Source organism: Myxine glutinosa, chromosome 13 (assembly GCF_964187855.1).
Source record: "Myxine glutinosa chromosome 13, kmMyxGlut1.1, whole genome shotgun sequence".
NCBI classification, from domain to species: domain Eukaryota; kingdom Metazoa; phylum Chordata; class Myxini; order Myxiniformes; family Myxinidae; genus Myxine; species Myxine glutinosa.
In genome coordinates this window covers 103,218,040-103,239,260 of record NC_136273.1, presented here as the reverse complement: position 1 = coordinate 103,239,260, position 21,221 = coordinate 103,218,040, and the positions used below count along the sequence as shown (strand labels likewise).

At 49.3% G+C, this 21,221-nt stretch overlaps 1 protein-coding gene across 1 annotated transcript in view; it reads right to left on the bottom strand.

Annotated features, from left to right (window-relative positions):
* LOC137439147 (dipeptidyl peptidase 2) overlaps positions 1-20,127 on the bottom strand; it is a 68,189-nt gene extending 48,062 nt beyond the window's left edge. Inside the window, exons 1-3 of the mRNA XM_078767832.1 lie at positions 19,889-20,127; positions 17,852-17,991; positions 2,839-3,002 (exon numbers count right to left, since the gene is read on the bottom strand). Of these exons, the coding sequence (XP_078623958.1) occupies positions 2,839-3,002; positions 17,852-17,991; positions 19,889-20,057 (473 nt within the window). The 5' untranslated portion in view covers positions 20,058-20,127. The remainder of the gene's footprint in view (positions 1-2,838; positions 3,003-17,851; positions 17,992-19,888) is intronic.
* Between the last annotated feature and the right edge of the window lie 1,094 nt (positions 20,128-21,221).

Here is a 21,221-nt window from a genome sequence, read left to right as displayed (position 1 = left end):
AACCGTTGACTACCTGATGGTGCGTAGGCGAGATAGGGGGCACCTCCGGGACACAACGGTGATCCCGGGGTAGGAGGCTGTTTCACAGCACCACTTGGTTGTCTGCGACATAAGGGTGAAAGGTGCGAGGAGAGCTCGGCGGGTGAAGTACCAACCGAGAATGAAGGTGTGGAGGTTGAAAGAGGTGACAGTAAGGGAGACATTAAAAGAGAGGCTGAGTAGGGTCGAGGATGATGTGGTTGAGCTTGAAAGTGGTTGGATGTCAATGAAAGCTAGTCTGTTGGGAGCCGTTGGTGAGGTATGTGGATGGACAAAAGGACCACCGAGGCACTCGGAAACATGGTGGTGGGATGATGAAGTTGGAAAGAGGATTGACGAGAAGAGGAAGAAGTTCAAGGAGTGGCAGAAGGCGAAGGGTACGGGAGCAGAAGCAGCAGAGCATGAAAGTTATAAGGCAGCCAGGAAGGCTGCAAAGAAAGAGGTAGCAAAGGTGCAGGAGGCATGTAGGAAAATGTTCGGAGAACGCTTGGATTCGGAAGAGGGTCAGAAAGCAGTATTCAGGATTGCAAAGCAGATAGCGAAAGAGAGGTGTGATGTGATGGGGGTGAGTTGCTTGAAGGATGAAGTGGGACAAATCGTTGTCGACCCAGATGGAATGAAAGGAAGATGGAAAAGATATATGGAAATGCTGTTGAATACAGAGAATGAATGGGATAGCAACAAAGACAGTAACCCAGTATTAGGACCGGCAGAGAAGATAACTGAGAAGGAAGTTGAGGAAGCGATAAAAGCAATGAAGGGTAGAAAAGCGGGAGGGCCGACGGGAGTTGTGGGAGATATGTTGAAGGCAGCAGGAAGTTGGGGTGTGAAGAGAATGACAGAGATCTGTAATCTGGTGGTGAAAGAAGGCCGCATTCCAGTGGATTGGGAACTGAGTACCCTCGTCCCTCTATACAAGGGGAAAGGTGACCCTCTGGAGTGTGGCTCGTACCGAGCGATAAAGTTATTGGAGCATGGAATGAAGGTATTGGAAAGGGTGTTGGAGAGGAGGATAAGGAAGAAAGTGAAGATCGCCGAAATGCAGTTTGGATTCATGCCAGGAAGAGGAACGACAGACGCGCTTTTCATTGTGAGGCAGTTGCAGGAGAAGTACATGGAGAAGAGGAAGAAGTTGTTTCTTGGGTTTGTTGATCTGGAGAAAGCATTCGATCGGGTTCCACGCAAAGTATTGACATGGGCATTGAGGAAGTTAGGAGTGGAGGAATGGTTGATCAGAGTAGTGATGGCAATGTACAAAAGAGCGTGCACAGCTGTAAGGACGAAGGACGGGAACAGTGGTGAGTTTGAGGTGAAGGTGGGAGTGCATCAGGGGTCGGTACTAAGTCCACTACTATTTGTAGCTGTGATGGAGGTGCTGGCTCAGAACGTAAAGGAGGGTTTACCGTGGGAGTTGTTGTATGCAGATGATCTGGTGTTGATTGCGGAAAGTATGGATGGACTGAAGGAAAAGATGAACACGTGGAAGGAATGTATGGAGACAAAAGGTCTGAAGGTGAATATCGGAAAGACGAAGGTGATGGCAAGTGGTAAAGCACGTGGTGAGGTGGAAAGAACTGGGAAGTGGCCCTGTGCTGTGTGTAGGAAGGGTGTCGGAGTGAACTCCATTCAGTGTACTATGTGCGCTGAGTGGGTTCATCAAAAATGTAGTGGGCTGAGAGGGTCATTAACCAGTGTGGCAGCTACATTCAAATGTAAGGTGTGCACAGAGGGAGCTGCAGATGGAAGAAATGTTGAGTTGGATCTTGGAGACGGCGTGAAGCTGGAAGGTGTGAAAACATTTTGCTACCTCTGAGACATGCTGAATGGAGAAGGTGGATCAGACTCAGCAACGGTTGCTCGGGTGAGATGTGCATGGAAGAAGTTTCGGGAATTGAGTGGCGTGCTGATGATGAGGGGAGTGTCGTTGAAGCTGAAGGGAAAGGTGTATGCTGCATGTGTGAGAAGTGTTATGATTTACGGGAGCGAGACATGGGTAATGAACGTAGAGCAGCAACGAAGGTTGGAAAGGGTGGAAATGCGAATGGTTCGACGGATGTGCGGAGTATCGTTGAGAGAGAGGAAGACAAATGATGAATTGCGAAAGATGATGGGAATAGAGCCTGTGAAGAGGAACAGGTTGAGATGGTTTGGTCATGTGTTGAGGAAGGATGAAAGTGACTGGTTGAGAAGAGTGATGGAAATGAATGTAGAAGGAAGTAGAAGACGGGGAAGACCGAGAAAGACTTGGCTAAAGATGGTGGAAGAAGAAATGCGGGCAAGGGGGTTAACAAGGAGAGATGCAGAAAATAGGGCAAAATGGAGAAGATTGTCATGGGGACCGCAAGGCTAACCCCCGCTCTAGCAGGGAAAATGGCCTTTAAAATGCATGTTGTGTTGTGTTGTATAACAAGCCATCACCTGCGACCAAATTCAACAACAGGGTTCTTAACAAGTCATCACCTGCTACCAAATGCAATAACAGGGTTCATAACAAGCCATCACCTGCCACCAAATGCAATAACAGGGTTCTTAACAAGCCATCACCTGCCACCAAATGCAATAACAGGGTTCTTAACAAATCACCTGCTACCAAATTCAATAACAGGGTTCTTAACAAGCTACCACCTGCCACCAAATGCAATAACTGGGTTCTTAACAAGTAATCACCTGCCACCAAATGCAATAACAGGGTTCTTAACAAGCCATCACCTGCCACCAAATGCAAAGGCAATAACAGGGTTCTTAACAAGTCATCACATGCCACCAAATGCAATAACTAGGTTCTTAACAAGTCATCACCTGCCACCAAATGCAATAACAGGGCAGTTTGCAGCTCCAAGGTCTCTCTGCAAGTGCTGGAGGAGGGTGGCAAAGTCGGCCAACGTCTGCTCAATGCTCAATAGGCCAACATTTTCTCTTTCAAATGACCGAGTGCCGAAAGGCAACGATGTTCCATAATATCGCTGCAGACAGAAAACAACACAAAACAGTTTCAATAAAGGATCCTGGAAACAAACCCCAGACTTAGACAAAATGATTGAATTCAAAGCAACAACAACTTCAGCAATTTTCGATTCCAGTTTATAGAAAGATATGTGTTTAACCGTAACCTGAGTTGTTGAACATAGGGGTCCTGAATCCCACTGTCCACTCTTCCACTTCACTGGCACCTTTTGACAGGTGGCAGGGTCTGCTTCTCAATCACAGGAAGTTGATGTTGCTGTCCCTCTCAATCTCCATGCATATGTTCATGTAGAAATCTTCTAACATAATTCTCACCTCTACTCACCTGTAGAATATCTAGAATTGAGCACTTTTAAACCAATTAAACCCACAGACCCCTTCAGCCTGCCACAATTTTCCTCATGCCAAGGTGCATCCCCGTGTGCTTGTCCACCTGCTTTTCCCTTCGTCCCACGAACCTTTACCCTCGATCATTGTGTTCTTCCATGAGCCCTGGTGTTGGCTTAGCGGTTGGGGTGCCGGCTTGGGATCCTAGGATCCTGGGTTCGAATCCCGGTCGATCGCTGAATTAACGCCATGGGGGTTGACTCAGCCTGTCATCCTTCCGAGGTCGGCAAATTTTGAGTACCAGCTTGCTGGGATGAATGATCCCGGTGTGTACCCCGGTTTAGAATAAGTACACTGTATCCTTGCGCATCGTAAGAGCGTGACCAAGGGTTGGCGTCAGGAAGGGCATCCGGCCATTAAAAAAACATTGCCTCAAACAGGGAACCATGATTGTCATGGGGCCGCAAGGCTAACCCCCGCTCACGGGGAAAATGGCCTGAAAACGATCATTCATTCATTCATGAACCTCTTCCTTCTATTAGAAAAGCCAAAAGTAAACAGATATACAAAACTAGGCAAGCAGCACATCAATTTGCAAGTCAGATTTCAGCAAAGCGTGATTGCTGGTACATGTACGCAAGCAAAGCCCCAGTAAAGGGGTCCTGAGTCCCTCGTACATGTACACGAATCCCCCGGTAGAGGTCGTGAATCCCTCGTACATGTACACGAAGCCGCCCCGGTAGGGGGTCCCGATTCCCTCGTACATGTACATGAATCCCTCCTACATACAGTATACACAAAGCCCCCGGTAGGGGTCCTGAATCCCTGGTACATGTACAGGAAGCCCCCGGTAGGGGGTCATGAATGCGCGGTCTCTAACCCAACCCAACTTTTGACTTCCGGTTTCACGATCGAGGTGGCGACTTTTGTTCTCGCCCGGCTTCCAAAGTTGTTATTTTTCCATTTGTGCGTTTGTCAAATTTCCACTCGTTATTTTATCGTCTTTGCGTTATTGTTTGTTTCTAGTTCGTTTTGGTTTGAATTTCCTGTAACTCGAAATAAATTAATCGTTTCTGTTTGCCCCATGTGTGCGGCCTTGTCGCCTGAGGATTCCTCCGTCGAAGTTTGTTCACTTAAGTTCTTTCCTTCGCCGTTTTTGCTTGGTTCTTTCATTTTTCCCTTCACCCCCGAACATCTACTCTTTGTCTAACGTTTTAAACCCCCACCCACCCCCCCCAAAAAAAACAAACGAAAAAAACAACAACATTAATTTCCCTTTCTCCATGTGTGCTGTTGTCTCACTGTGTGCTTCTGTCCACGTGCGCTGTCTCCCACGCCCCCATCATCTCCTTGCCTTCCACCTTTTGCCCTGTTCACGTGACTCGTGGTTGCCCCTATAGACCTGCGTTCCGCAACCTTTTTAGCCCAGGACCCAATAAAAAACCCAGGCATCCAGTCGCAACCCATCGAACCCCCTATCTTGGTAAGGGTTCGGTTCATCTCGGTAAGGGTCCGGTTCATCTCGGTAAGGGTCCGGTTCATCTCGGTTCATCTCGGTAAGGGTCCGGTTCATCTCGGTAAGGGTTCGGTTCATCTCGGTAAGGGTCCGGTTCATCTCGGTAAGGGTCCGGTTCATCTCGGTAAGGGTCCGGTTCATCTCGGTAAGGGTCCGGTTCATCTCGGTAAGGGTTCGGTTCATCTCGTTAAGGGTCCGGTTCATCTCGGTAAGGGTTCGGTTCATCTCGGTAAGGGTCCGGTTCATCATCTTTGTACAGTAGTACAATTCGTAATTGAACAATAAAGCAAAGTGACGACAATCATACCAAACACTGTCCTTATTTTGTTGTTATTTTGTACGGATCTCCCACGACCATGAGCAGAGAGAGAGCACAAGACCACGCCCCCCTTGAGAATGAGCAGCGACTTCGATCACAGACACCGCCCACTTGATATTATTGTCAGCCAATCAGGCGTAAACTCCCTGCCTTGTTAGCAGCTTCGGAAGAGATGAATCCGCCCCTACGATGAATCCTGATGAAGATTGAATGAAGAAGATGAAGATGCTAATGAAGATGAAGAAGATGAAGATGAAGATGAATCTCACAACATTCATTGGCGGTGTTGAAGTGCGGTGCTATGCGCACGACTTGTTAGCCAAGAAGAGAAGCAACAACGCAGGTAACCAAAAAAGTCTTTATTTGCAAAGCTCAACTATAGCACTGAGGTGCTCGGGGCTGCGCACCCCATGTATATCCTGAGGCCACGCCTACCCCTCGGGCGTGGCCGACACCCTCTTGGTGCGCGGAATGATGTCACCGTGCCAGCGCCATCGTGTCCGCCACACGCGACCCCCCAGAATTCCCGCGCACCTGAAGGGTCAGTTTGCGGGGCAAACGGATGACCCGGCTGAAGCGCCCTCTGGCGGCTGGCGGCGGCTGGGATGCCGGGATGCCGGGATGTCATCTGGGATGCCTCCGGCGGCACCTGGGATGGGTGCAGGACCGGGGGGTGGGGGGGCGTGCCGGCGGGGTGGGCCGGCTTGAGGCGGTCCACGGAAACGCGGTCAGGAGTACCGCCGATGTCGAGGGTGAAGTGTTTCGCCCCGGTCTCCAGCACGCGGAAGGGCCCATCGTACGGGGGCCGCAGCGGTGTCCGGTGGGCGTCGTGGCGGACGAACACGTATTCCGCCGTGCGAAGCTCCGGGGCGACGTGCGTTGGCGGGCACCCGTGGTGCGCCGTCGGCACCGGGGCGAACCTCCGGGCGGTCTCCTGCAGTGCGGAGCGCTGCTGCGCTGCGGACCATGGTGCCGTGGAGTCGGGGAGGAACTCGCCCGGCACCCGCAGCGGTTGTCCGAAGACCAACTCCGCCGCGGATGCACGCAGGTCGTCCTTGGGCGCCGTCCGGAGGCCCAGCAGGACCCAGGGGAGCCTGTCGACCCAGCCGCCGTCGCGGAGGGTGGCCCGGAGCGCGGCCTTCAAGGAGCGGTGGAAGCGCTCGCACAGGCCGTTGGCCTGGGGGTGGTAGGCCGTGGTGCGGTGCAGCTGGACGCCGAGCCCCCCGCGTGACCGCCCCCCAGAGCTCCGAGGTGAACTGGGGGCCGCGGTCGGACGAGATGTCCGAGGGGGCGCCGAACCGGGCAACCCAGGTGGCGATGAACGCCTGTGCGACGTCTGCCGCCGTCGTCGCCGCCAAAGGCACGACCTCCGGCCACCGGGTGGTGCGGTCCACCATGGTGAGGACGTAGGTGAAACCCCGCGAGGGGGGCAGAGGTCCCATCAAGTCCACGTGAACGTGGTCGAACCGACGTTCAGGCACCGTGAACGGGGCCAACGGGGCTTGGGTGTGGCGGTGCACCTTCGCGCGCTGGCACGCGAGGCACGTCCTGGTCCAATCGCGGACGGCCTTCCGGAGGCCATGCCAGACGAACTTGTCGGCGACCAACCTCTGGGAGGCCTTCGTGCCCGGGTGGGACAGGCCGTGGATGGCGTCAAAAACCCGGCGCTGCCAGCCCACGGGCACGATGGGGCGAGGCCGCCCGAGGGAGACGTCACACAAGAGGGCCGTGCCCGCGCCGTCGAACGGCACCTCGGTGACGCGGAGGCCCGTGACGGCGGTCCGCAAGGCCTGGACGTGGGTCGGCGGTCTGGTCCGCCGCCATCCGGGCATAGTCGATCCCGAGGTGGACCGTGTGGGCGACGGTCCGGGAAAGGCAATCCGCCACCGGCTTGTCCTTTCCCGCGACATGCCGGATGTGCGTCGTGTACTCTGACACGGCCGAGAGGTGACGCTGCAGCCGGGCCGACCATGGCTTGGCGACCTTGGCCATCGCGAAGACCAGGGGCATCGGGGTCACCAGTGAAGTGCGGTGCTATGCGCACGACTTGTTAGCCAAGAAGAGAAGCAACAACGCAGGTAACCAAAAAAGAGTCTTTATTTGCAAAGCTCAACTATAGCACTGAGGTGCTCGGGGCTGCGCGCCCCGTGTATATCCCTCGGGCGTGGCCGACACCCTCTTGGTGCGCGGAATGATGTCACCGCGCCAGCGCCATCGTGTCCGCCACAGTGTATCTTTTGTGAGATAGAATAAAACTTTAATTATTAAAGTGACACGCCAAGATAAGGCGTTTGAACTTTATTTTAATCTTCATCGTGAATAGATGATGAACTTAAAATGTAACATGCATTTTAAGGCCATTTTCCCTGCTAGAGCGGGGGTTAGCCTTGCGGTCTCCATGACAATCTTCTCCATTTTGCCCTATTTTCTGCATCTCTCCTTGTTAACCCTGGTGTTGGGCTCGCGGCTAGGGTGCCAGCTTAGGATCCTAGGATCCAGGGTTCGAATCCCAGTCGATCGCTGAATTAACGCCAGGGGGGTTGACTCAGCCTGTCATCCTTCCGAGGTCGGCTAATTTGAGTACCAGTTCACTGGTAATTCCCTGTTTGTCATTAAAGGTGGCAAAAAGGGTTGGCGTCAGGAAGGGCATCCGGCCGTAAAACATTGCTTCAAAAAGGGGACCGAAAAATAACAACAACCACGGTCCCCGAAAAAGGCCAACCCCCGCTTGCGGGGAAAAAAAATGGCCTCTAAAGGTGGTTTTTCTCCTTGTTAACCCCCTTGCCCGCATTTCTTCTTCCACCATCTTTAGCCAAGTCTTTCTCGGTCTTCCCCGTCCTCTACTTCCTTCTACATTCATTTCCATCACTCTTCTCAACCAGTCACTTTCATCGTTCTTCAACACATGACCAAACCATCTCAACCTGTTCCTCTTCACAGCATCAATCACAGGCTCTATTCCCATCATCTTTCGCAATTCATCATTCGTCTTCCTCTCTCTCTCTCAATGATACTCCGCACATCCATCGAACCATTCGCATTTCCACCCTTTCCAACCTTCGTTGCTGCTCTACGTTCATTACCCATGTCTCGCTCCCATAAATCATAACACTTCTCACACTTGCAGCATACACCTTTCCCTTCAGCTTCAACGACACTCCCCTCCTCATCAGCACGCCACTCAGTTCCCGAAACTTCTTCCATGCACATCTCACTCTAGCAACCGTTGCCGAGTCTGATCCACCTTCTCCATTCAGAATGTCTCCGAGGTAGCAAAATGTTTTCACACCTTCCAGCTTCACGCCGTCTCCAAGATCCAACTCAACATTTCCTCCATCTGCAGCTCCCTCTGTGCACACCTTACATTTGAATGTAGCCGACACTGGTTAATGACCCTCTCAGACCACTACATTTTTGATGAACCCACTCAGCACACATTGTACATTGAATGGAGTTCACACCGACACCCTTCCTGCACACAGCACAGGGCCACTTCCCAGTTCTTTCAACCTCACCACATGCTTTACCACTTGCCATCACCTTCGTCTTTCCGATATTCACCTTCAGACCTTTTGTCTCCATACATTCCTTCCACTTGTTCATCTTTTCCTTCAGTCCATCCATACTTTCCGCAATCAACACCAGATCATCTGCATACAACAACTCCCATGGTAAACCCTCCTTTACGTTCTGAGCCAGCACCTCCATCACAGCTACAAATAGTAGTGGAATTAGTACCGACCCCTGATGCACTCCCACCTTCACCTCAAACTCACCACTGTTCCCGTCCTTCGTCCTTACAGCTGTGCGCGCTCTTTTGTACATTGCCATCACTACTCTGATCAACCATTCCTCCACTCCTAACTTCCTCAATGCCCATGTCAATACTTTGCGTGGAACCCTATCGAATGCTTTCTCCAGATCAACAAACCCAAGAACTTAAAATGTAACATGAACTGATAAACAAAAGAAGAATAACTTTTTCTGAAAAAACCCGATATGCATCTGAACTTATATCCAGGTTCAATGTTCCGTTATCATGAACAACATTAAATAAACAACTTTCACTGATTAAACCCGAAAGTGAAACTTACAAGCCTAATTCAAATGTATGATCTGGAAACTAAACGTATGATCTGACTGACCGGATGCACACGCGGTACATCGGTACAGAGCGGTAGAAGAGTCCACACGATAAAGTTTGTGTCGGCGTTCGTTTGATCTCTGTTCTGTTCAGTCGGGAGAAGTAAATCGTCGATAAAGTTTTTTTTCCAGCGATTTCTGAAAGGATCGTGCGACCCATTGAAAATCCTCCGCAACCCAAACATTGGGTCGCGACCCATAGGTTGCGGAACGTCACTCTAGACCCTCTCCCCCATTGTAGTCTGGTCGTTTGATTGATGTTCCGGGAAAAAATTGTTACCAAAGCATATATGGCATCAAAAGAAGCGCAATTTTATGCTCTACAAGATGGTGAAAACTCCTCTTTGATCCTCTTTGGGCAAAACTTTTTACAGCACGATTTATCCAGCATGGTAACAGCCTTGTGTCCAGGATGCGAATTTTTTCCCCATGATGGTACAGGGCAATTGTCATTAAAATATAGTATAGTATAGTATAGTATAGTATAGTATAGTATAGTATAGTATAGTTGCGCTGTACCATCATGGGAAAAAGATATTACGCGTCTGGCGTATAGTCAGGCCATTACCAACCAACATTGCAAAAAAATAACAGGGAACAAACTGGAATGGCTTGCTTTCTACGGAAGATGTAAATCATATGTACTATGTAGGAAATAAATCTAAAGTAGTATCTCAAAGATGTTCACGTCCACAGGCATTTCGTCTTCTTCCGGTTGCACTGGAGCAGCATTCTGACACTCTTCACCTCGACAGTCACGACAAGCAGTTACACAACTGAGCCCACGTTTCCGACAGGAACAAAGATTGGTGCTGCAGGGATTTCGTGACGATGCCTTACATTTGCAGCGCACATACTTCAGAAGATCATCGGGGGCAGGTTCCATGTCGGTCATGACAGGCGCCAATCTACCATTCTCCACCATCCACCCCCATTCACACGGTTATATTTGAGATACATTCAGACTTTTCCATATCATAACCTGCAGATGCACTCTGAGGCTATGTTGGAATGCAGCTCGTTCCGTCGGGGGAAGTCGCCCTGGTCGCATCGTGGAAGAGGTTGTTGGTGCAAGCTCCCTGTAGCGAGCATGTCGTAATTTGGTCAATGAGTCGTCTGGCTTTCCGCCATACATCTTGAGGAAAATCCGTGCGACGGCTTCTCCGACAGCATCCTGTGTCGCATCCTCCTGCGCAACTACTGCACACCATTGTCGCAGTTCTTGCGAATTCTGGACAAGCTTGAGGATCCTGCATTTTCCGTGACCAAAAACAGCAGAGGTTGTATCGCAGCCACCCCATGCGTGAATTACTAGAAGGTGATGAAGAACAGTCTGCTCCAAGTGTCCTACAGCTTCTTTAATATTAATGAGCTTCAAAGGTCTCTTCTGTGCTTTCCTGGGTTCTGATCATAAGTGAATATCAGCCATGTCTGTGTTCCAGTGAAAGAGCAGAAGAACAAGGACGTCAGTCATCAGCTACCACTGTGGCATGCTGGCCAGCTGAAGCTAGGTCAAGGGCTGCAGAAACGATCTGGGTATCAGCATCGCCCTCACTCTGAACCACTTCATGTCCGTCCAACCTGAGATAGTGGCTGAGTAAATTGATGAACTGGGTCTTGTTTTTTTCGTTCGCGAGAAAGAGCTGTTGATTTCTGTGAGCGTGCATTTCTTCGCTGATCTGAACATCTGCTGAAGCTTTTCCAGCCCTTCTCTGGTGCTTGTGGTCTTTCACTGAGGGTCCACTTTCATAACCGTCAAAAACGATGCTACATATTCCATACTTGGAACGGACATACAAAAGGTACTGCATGATCACTTCTTTGTACGTCTTTCCAGCCAGCCATCGCACTCGATGAAGCAAGGCCCCTCCATCTAAAACATACGTCGTGTTTTGTAATGCTCTCACCATGCTTAAGCCACTAGTCAACCTGTTGGCCAAAACGGCCTTATTCGGCTTATGCATGGCAAAGTCTTTGAACAGAGATGTCGGGAACGGAGTAAGCTCGTACTGAAAGTAGGGTGCTGTGTCTTCGCATCGTTCTAGAAGGACCAGCAGTCTTGAAAACAGAATAAGTGGATCAACATGCACCGTCTGCCGATTGATCTTGATTCCTTTTTTCAAATGAATCAAAGTGCGGACATTCTGACTGCGTTTCATCGATGCTTCGTGAACCTTGACATTACCAAGTTTTTCTTGGAGCGACAAACCAACTTCTTCGACCTCGTCACAATTGACACCGTCACCATCGGTAGCAGTTAACCCTGATGATAGCGATCTCAATTCGTGCTTCTGAACATCAAAGGGATCATGCTGAGCAAGCGAGTTGAAGATTCTGTTAAAATCCTCAAAATCACGATTACAGCGGGCGCCCCCCAGCTCCACATGCTGCTTACTGGTTCTGTGGACAAGTCCTGTGACATCGGTCATGGCCTCGTGCACCTCGGCACACTACACTTATGCATACTGTATATCCATAATAATCTCACCGTGTCTGTGATCCCTCGTCTTCTAGTTAATCCTCCTCGGCTCTTTATAGATCGCATCATTACTTGCTCAATTGTGAGATCTGTCCACAAGCCGGCCCAAAACCGATCGCTGCGGCGCACTGTGTGATACCCATGCTCTGAAAATTGTGCATTCAACCAGGGGTGGCTAGAAGGCAGCTCTAACATCCACTGGAGATACAGGCGAGCACTTTTGGCATAGTTGAAGTGGCCAGTGGCAGCAAATAGGTTCAGCATACGACTAACTGCGATGATATGCATATTCCAACTACCAGTCCTCTCTGCACGAATGAACAGCTTTAAAGTGTCAATGTACTCCATGTAAGTCAGCCACAATTTTGCCATTCTTGAACACTTCTTTTGCTCACACTTAATGGCTTCCATGATGTCTTTCAGCTTCAGGAGGGCAGGTGACTCGCCAATACTCTCAACATCGATTTCGTGATTTCTAAGCTGTTCGTAGTACCAACGTAGCTCTTCTACTTCAGTCTCATTCAGCCTCTTGGTGGACTCCTCTAAATCGCAGTCAAGTTCATCCAAAGTGATGCCAAACTCCTCGTGACATTCCGAGTCAGCGTCACTGGAAGCTTCCTCACTTTCGTCCTCGAAAGTGAATTCCCCCCTATCTTCATCACCTGTCTCCACGGTTGTCATGTGATGCATCACAACAGGATCACCGTCGTTGTTAGGGTTAGGGTTAGGCTTGGCTTGCCTTATCTTTGCCGCAGCGAGAACGATCCTGTCTGCTTCGTCCTCAATGTTCAGTCTTTTTTCTTCGTACCACTTCTCGTTAATGATGAAGTTGGCCATATTCCGGAAGCACACACAGGTTTTTCTTCCATCAACTTCAGCAAAGAAAATGAAGTCCTTGTATCGATCCTGCAATTTCTGTTTTATTCTCTTTACAGAATACACATCACTGCTACCAGCAATCTCGATCATTTTTGAATACAGTTCTGGAAGAGTATGCAGTTCAGCTTCTCTCTCAAGCCATGCACACAACTTGTTGAATTGCTCAAACATGTATTGGCTTTCAGGGCGGCCAGCAGCTTTCGAAGCTCCTTTGGGAGAGGCTAGGTCTTTGTCAGAGTAAAATCGAGTGTAGCAAGATTTGTGATACACTGCCTCAGCTGCAACAAGGTCAATGCAGTCCTGAAGGCGCATGCGCACATCCTGAGTCCAAGTGTCTTGCCTTTTCTGACATTTTGCAAGCATTTCTTTGCGAAAAGGAATCGTGCGCACAACTCTAGATTCATCGCGGTCTGGGTGTCGTTTATCAACTTTCACTTCACTGTTGCAAAAGAAACAGTTCTCCCTCCACTGGAATGGTTCTCTGCCGGATCGCAAGTTCTGTTTCTTTGGACTCAACGTTTCCTTTTCCTCACTTGGGCGCTTCAACCTCTTCTTGTCAACGAAGGTGCGTCGGCATTCCCCATGAACAAGAACTTTTCCACAAGGTGTCGTGCTACTTCGCTGGTGAAGATAATCGCGAAGATCAAGTTGGTCACGTACCTCACTGAAGATGATCAGATTTGGCAGACCCCTAGTGACCTGTACCGCATCACCCGGTGCCTGGAAGCCATTTCGACATATAACACAGCTGTTTTCATTGAAGACAAGGCTTTCTTCACTGGGAGCCGTGTCCATTTTGTTACCTGGAAAGGGAAAATAAACAAATAGACCTCCTTGCGTATAAAATACATCTAAAACCACATCAAAAACACTTAACAGGACTTACTATAGAATATATAGAAAAATATGAATCGTTGATAAAAATATGCAGCATAAAAATATTAAATAAACCCAAAGTTTAAAATAAACATTTTAGTAAATACGCTAATTAAATGAAGTCACATGACCTACTGTTAAAATATATGAAAGGCGTTGGATTAAAGAACTTTGATAATGCATCGAGGCACAAATCATGTATGCTCATATCGTGTCTGTGGTTTCTGACATGGGAAGCCATTGAAATTTGACTGAAAAAGGGTCCTTCACTAAAACGACTATAACTTTTTTTTCCCCAAGGAGGATTGAAGAGGAGTTTTCACCATGTTAAAGAGCACAAAAATACGCTTTGATTGATACCATATATGCTTAGGTAACAATTTTTTCCCGGTAGCCCATGATTTTGACTTCAAACGACCATACTATTGGTATTTTTGTGATTAGATTGTTCTTCACGGTTCTGTTTAAATATGTTTAAACTTTCCCCTGCAGTGTTTTATTCAGGGGTATATTACAACACGCTGTTTTTCTTCCTATTCAAAAGGCTCTTTTCAATTTGCTCTTCAACTCGTTCTAATTCAAAAAAAATTCAATCTCTTATAATTCTTCCTCACTACATGCTCTAAATTCACATTCATTCCACCCCTCCTCTATCGTTCTTAAACAGATCTCTGACTTGAAAATCACAATAAACCCAATTTGTTACAAATGTTCGTCTTTCATTAATCATCCACTTTCTAAACTCCCCCCTTGCCCCTCCCCCCTCCAAATCTCCCCCCTTGCCCCTCCCCTCCAAATCTCCCCCCTTGCCCCTCCCCTCCTAAACTCCCCCCTCACCCTTCAAATCTCCCCCCCCCCCCCTACAATTATCATCCTCCTCCTCCTCCTCCTCCTCCTCCTCCTCCTCAAAGCTGCCTCCTCCCCACTTCGTCTCCCTTCTATCTCATACCTCCACCTCCCGCAACCTTCTACTTTCCTCTGCCCCCCCCCCCCCTCAAACAACCCCTCACTGTGCCTCATCCCATCACCATCAAACCTTTCCTCCTCCTCATCATCCTTCCCTTTCTTGCAACACTTCTGTGATCTCTGACACACTATCAACTACTCTCCCAACCTCCCCCTCTCATCCTTCATCTGACCCTACCCCTCCCCTCCCCTGTCCTGTCCTGCACCCGATGCTCCCCCTCTCTCCTCATTAACGGTATGGACCTCAAACATCCGGGGTCTTCACTCAAACCTGATTGATCTCTCCATTCAGGATGCTTCTGACAATCCAGACATGATCTGCTTAACAGAAACTTTCCTCCTTCAAGATGTTTCTGATTCCTAAATATCTCTTCCTGGTTACTCCCTCCTCCGGTATGATAGACCTGAGCCTCGTCCTGGTGGTGGGGTTGCTATCTTTATCAAAAACTCTCTTCCTCACTCTCCCTGCACTGCCCTCTCTCCACCCCACCCCCAGGATTACCTCTGGCCACGGCTTCCTCTCCGCTCCCACCTTTTGTTCATGTGTTCTGTACCGTCCTCCAAACAGTGGACTCCATTTACATTTCGCTGTCTGACAACATGGACCAACTTATATCAACTCATCCCAATTCTCTCTTCCTCATATGTGGCGACTTCAACTGTCATCATGCCAGTTGGCTGGGTGTGGGTTCCTCTCTGACCAGCCATGGCACCTCAGCAAAGGACTTCTGTGACTCATTGGGGACCGACACAATCTGTCAATTTCCCGACCCGGATCTCAGTCAATGGAGTATCTTCTCTTCTCGACTCTGTTATGACAAACTTCCTTGTAAATGTCTGATGCCCTTCTTCTGCTCCAATCGGTTCTTCTGATCATGTGCTTGTTAAAGTGGACATCTCTCTGGTCATTCTCAGAGAGCCTTCTCAGCGCCGACAAGTCTGGCATTTCACTCAGGCCGACTGGCACGGTCTGCAAGCAGCCATCAATCGTCTGGACTGGTTTCCCATCTCCACTGCAACTGACATCAATTCTTCCTGGGAATTCTTCCAATGCAAACTGCTCTCTATCTCATGCACAGATTTATCCCATCTCATCTTCAGTTGTCTTACCCTTCCTCCTGTCCATGGTACACTGAGTCTTGTGGTGAGGCAGTTGCCCTGAAACAACTTGCCTTTGCCTCTTGGAAGGCTAATCCAACTGAAGGCAATCTCAGTTCCTTCCACCAAGCTCGGAACAAGTGTGTGTCTACCCTCAGGAGTGCCAGGAAGCACTATCTCTCCACACTCAAGAATGAACTCTCAAACCTATCTCCTTCCTCCAAATCCTGGTGGCATCTGGTGAAATCCGTTTCTGGTGTTTGTTCCCCTTCCATCCCCTCCCTTACCTCAAATGGCTACACAGTTGACACCGCACGTGGCAAAGCCGAATGCCTCAACTCTGCGTTTGCTTCAAAATCTTGTGTCCCAAACCCATCTCTCTGTGTTCCCACCTTACCCAGTCGAACCCGACTGCTCGTGGACTCTGTGTCCTTCTCTCCTGACAAGGTGGAGAAGTTTTTGTCAAACGTTGACTCTGATTCTGCAACTGGACCAGACGGCATCAGCCCAAGGGTCCTAAAATCCTACTCTGCCGCTCTATCTCACCCTCTCTCTGTTCTCTTCACACGCTCTTTTGCTCAAGATCATCTGCCAGCATCTTGGAAATCAGCAAACATTACCGCTTTACACAAAAAAGGTGCAAAAACAGATCCTTGCAACTACAGACCAATCAGCCTGCTCCCAATTATCAGCAAAGTCATGGAATCCATCATTGCTTCGGATATCAAATCCTTCCTCTTCTCCAATGGCTTGATCTCCGATCATCAATTTGGATTCAGACCACGTCATTCTACTCTGGACATGTTGCTTCTGCTGTCTCAACAATGGATGGAGGTCCTCAATGCCAAACAGGAAATCAGAGCCGTCTCCCTCGACATATCACATGTCTTCGATACGGTCTGGCACCCAGCTCTGCTCACCAAACTCTCTTCCTATGGTATTCATTGAAATCTCCACGCTTGGCTTGCAGACTTCCTCTCTGGTCGTAGTCAACATGTGGCCCTGAATGGATTTCTCTCATCTCCTCTTCCTGTTCAGGCTGGAGTTCCCCAAGGCAGTGTTTTGGGCCCTGTGCTTTTTCTGGTCTTCATCAATGATCTCTCTGACTCTCTGGAAAAACCCCTCTCTATCTCTTTGCTGATGACTCCACTCTCTGCCGCTCCATTCCTCATCCCTCAGATCGGCAGTCTGCAGCCTCGTCACTCTCTGCAGACCTGGACAAAATCACAGACGGGTCAAAAAAGTGGAACTTGTCTTTCAATCCTGACAAATCTCACACTCTTACGATGTCTCTCTGCAAAGACCGACTGGAAAACCCTCCTATCTACTTTCTCAACAATCCTCTCCAAGAAGTTCTGTTGCTCAAGCTTTTGGGTCTCACTATCTGCCATGATCTTTCTTGGGAAAAACCACATTTCCAAGCTGGCCTCAAAAGCCAGTCGCCGACTGGGCATCCTCCATCGTGCGAAGTCCTTCCTTGGCACACCTGAGCTCCTCACCACATACAAGGCTTTCATTCGCAGCTAAATGGAATACTGTTACCCCCCTCTGGGCTGGTGCTCCTGCCTCACACCTAGCTCGGCTTCACGCTGTTGAAACCAAAGCTTTTAGAATCATTGGAATCTCCCGCGATGAAGCTAACTCCGAGGGCCTTTCACTCACTCACCGCAGGCAGGCAGGTTGTGGTCTTTCTGTCTTCTACCGACTCTTGCTCCGCCAGCTCTCTCTGTGCTTTGTCCCCCAAATATTCCTACAGGTCGCACAACATCTGCCTGCAACCCTCTTATGGTTAAACTGCCAAAATGTAGGATCTCTGCTCACCTTCACTCTTTCATTCCTCTTTTCTCCCGCCTCTGAAACAAGCTCCCCCACTCCCTTCAATCCCACTCCTCCCTCCAGGTCTTTAAAACAGCTGTTCCCCACCATCTCTCATCTTCCCCCATCCAAAACCTTGATCTTTTCTACCCCCGCTAATTCACCCCAGTTACACTTTTTGGAAATACCAACTTCTTTCCTGGAAGTCCTTGCAGTGTTCATATGTTTTATACCTCTCCCACCTCCCCCAAGCCCTCTCCCTCCCACATTTCTCCCGATATCCCTGCTCTCAAATGTTGTTCTCCCTCTCTCCCCATCGTGTCTACCACTCCCCTTATTTTGTGTTTTATGTGTCGGTTTCACTTTTTGTGCGATTAATGTTCGCTCTTTCACGAGCCTCGATCTTGTATACAAAAACAAACAAACTCACGTGCTCTGCGAACACGATAAGCGCTCCGAACGAAGGCGCCAGCTCGAACATGAATCCCGTGTTGTTCGCAAAACTCCAAACATCTCCCTCGTTTCCCGTGTAGAAGAAGATGGCACCGACGCCTTTCTTCCAGAACTTATCTGAGAGGGAAGGTGGGTGCGGGGGTCATTAAAATAAACGGAGAACACAATGTATCAGGTGTACCAAATGGTGCAATTCCCGCAGGGTCGGCGTCATGGGGGGGGGGAGGAGTATGGCGGGCCATGCCCCCCCAAATGGGTTTGGCCAAGCAAACAGGCCAAGCCTTTGGCGCCAAACTTTCACGTAGGCTATATTTTGTGCAGTGTGGGTGCACAGTGCAGTGTGTGTATGTGTATGTGTATGTGCATGTGTATAAGAAGAAAAATCTGATTCGATTTTGGTTTCGGTCCAAATCCAGATCCAATCTATCAGTGGGAATGGTGGGATGCAAAACGTAGTGTTCAGCCTGGTGAAGGTTGGTTGTGTGTGTGTGTGTGTGTGTGTGTGTGTGTGTGTGTGTGTGTGTGTGTGTGTGTGTGTGTGTGTGTGTGTGTGTGTGTGTGTGTGTGTGTGTGTGTGTGTGTGTGTGTGTGTGTGTGTGTGTGTGTGTGTGTGTGTGTGTGTGTTGATGTGTGTTGATGTGTGTTGATGTGTGTTGATGTGTGTTGATTGTTTACGGCAAACTCTTATTAATCAAGCATTTAGTTTTACATCATAGATCGAGTTCTCGAACGGCAGTTTGTGCCTCCCCCCCCGATTACCCTAATGTCCCTCCGATTACCCTAATGTCCCCCCGATTACCCTAATGTCCCCCCGATTACCCTAATGTCCCCCCGATTACCCTAATGTCCCCCCGATTACCCTAATGTCCCCCCGATTACCCTAATGTCCCCCCGATTACCCTGTCCCCCCGATTACCCTAATGTCCCCCCGGTTACCATGATGCCCCCCCGGTTACTATGATGCCCCCCCGGTTACTATGATGCCCCCCCGGTTACTATGATGCCCCCCCCGGTTACTATGATGCCCCCCCGGTTACTATGATGCCCCCCCGGTTACTATGATGCCCCCCCGGTTACTATGATGCCCCCCCCGGTTACTATGATGCCCCCCCGGTTACTATGATGCCCCCCCGGTTACTATGATGCCCCCCCGGTTACTATGATGCCCCCCCGGTTACTATGATGCCCCCCCGGTTACCCTAATGTCCCCCCGGTTACCCTAATGTCCCCCCGGTTACTATGATGCCCCCCCGGTTACTATAATGCCCCCCCGATTACCCTAATGTCCCCCCGGTTACTATGATGCCCCCCCCGGTTACTATGATGCCCCCCCGGTTACCCTAATGCCCCCCCGGTGACCCTAATGCCCCCCGGTGACCCTAATGCCCCCCGGTGACCCTAATGCCCCCCCGGTGACCCTAATGCCCCCTGGTTACCCTAATGCCCCCCACCGGTTACCCTAATGTCCCCCCCGGTTACCCTAATGTCCCCCCCGGTTACTATGATGCCCCCCCCGGTTACTATGATGCCCCCCCCAGTTACTATGATGCCCCCCCGGTTACTATGATGCCCCCCCGGTTACCATGATGCCCCCCCGGTTACCATGATGCCCCCCCGGTTACCATGATGCCCCCCCGGTTACTATGATGCCCCCCCGGTTACTATGATGCCCCCCCCGGCTACTATGATGCCCCCCGGGTTACTATGATGCCCCCCGGTTACCCTAATGCCCCCCGGTGACCCTAATGCCCCCCCGGTGACCCTAATGCCCCCCCGGTGACCCTAATGCCCCCCGGTTACCCTAATGCCCCCCCCCCGGTTACCCTAATGCCCCCCGGTTACCCTAATGCCCCCCGGTTACCTTAATGCCCCCCCCCCCCGGTTACCCTAATGCCCCCCCCCCCGGTTACCCTAATGTCCCCCCCGGTTACCCTCAGGCTAATGCCCCCCGATTAGATTTGTCCTGACGCCGAGTCTGCATTCCCGTCCACCGTCGTCGTCCAAACAAACGTACCAGTGATGAGGTAGCGCTGTTTGTAGGTGCGTCCGGCACGTGAACTCAAGTCAAAATGATCCACGTTCTGCTCGAACTCTTTCTCCAACAAACCACCCGCACTCGCCTCGAAATGCAAGCAAAGGAAGAGCGAAAGCACCAAAGCAACGCACCGACCCCAACGCACCATTCTGCTGCTTCTTCCCAGACGAACACTCTTTCGAAACACGGAATCACGTGCGGCGCCTACGTCATCGCTGCAAGTCACGATCAGCTGATTGCTTGAGGGTCTCTCACTCTTCGTCTTCTTCTTTTATTACCTTCGCAAAAGCGGAAGGTTATGTTTTGATCGCTGTGTATTTATTTGTATGTCTGTGTGTGTGTATGTTAATCGCATAACTCAAAAAGTATTCAACCGAATTGCATGAAATTTGGTGGGATGATTGGTTATTATACGGGACACATTTGATTAGATTTTGGGAAACAGATTTGCTCAAATTCTGACTATTTTTAACTCGATCGTATTTCACTCAAAGTTATGAGCGACTGAAGAAGAGGATGTCCATCCAAGACGTCATCACTATAACGCGATCTCCCGCAATCATTTCAACCTCAAATGAAATTCAAATTGCAGATTTGTCAATCGGGGAGGCATATTAACAGACGAATGAAACAGATTTGCTCAAATTCTGATTTTTAAAAATCGATCGCATTTCACATAAAGTTTGAGGTACTAAAGAAGAAGAAGATTCGTTTAGCTTCTCAGATAAAATAAATAATTCTGTCTGCAATTTCAGGTTAATTACCTTCGCAAAAGCGGAAGGTTATGTTTTGATCGCTGTGTATTTATTACCTTCGCAAAAGCGGAAGGTTATGTTTTGATCGCTGTGTATTTATTTGTATGTCTGTGTGTGTGTGTGTATGTTATTCGCATAACTCAAAAAGTATTCAACCGAATTGCATGAAATTTGGTGGGATGATTGGTTATTATACGGGAACCATTTGATTAGATTTTGGAATCGATCGGGTCAAAGGTCAAGGTCAAGGTCATGAAAAGGTCAAAATCGTCTTTTTACCATAGCGCGGTCAATTTGTGTCCAATTTGTATGAAACTAATGCCAAAATGTTCAGAATTCAATGCCCAATCTTGTGATATGCGACATGACACTCTGACGTCATAACCCTTGTTTGTATGTCTGTGTGTGTGTGTGTGTGTATGTTATTCGCATAACTCAAAAAGTATTCAACCGAATTGCATGAAATTTGGTGGGATGATTGGTTATTATACGGGACACATTTGATTAGATTTTGGGAGCAATCGGGTCAAAGGTCAAGGTCAAGGTCACGAAAAGGT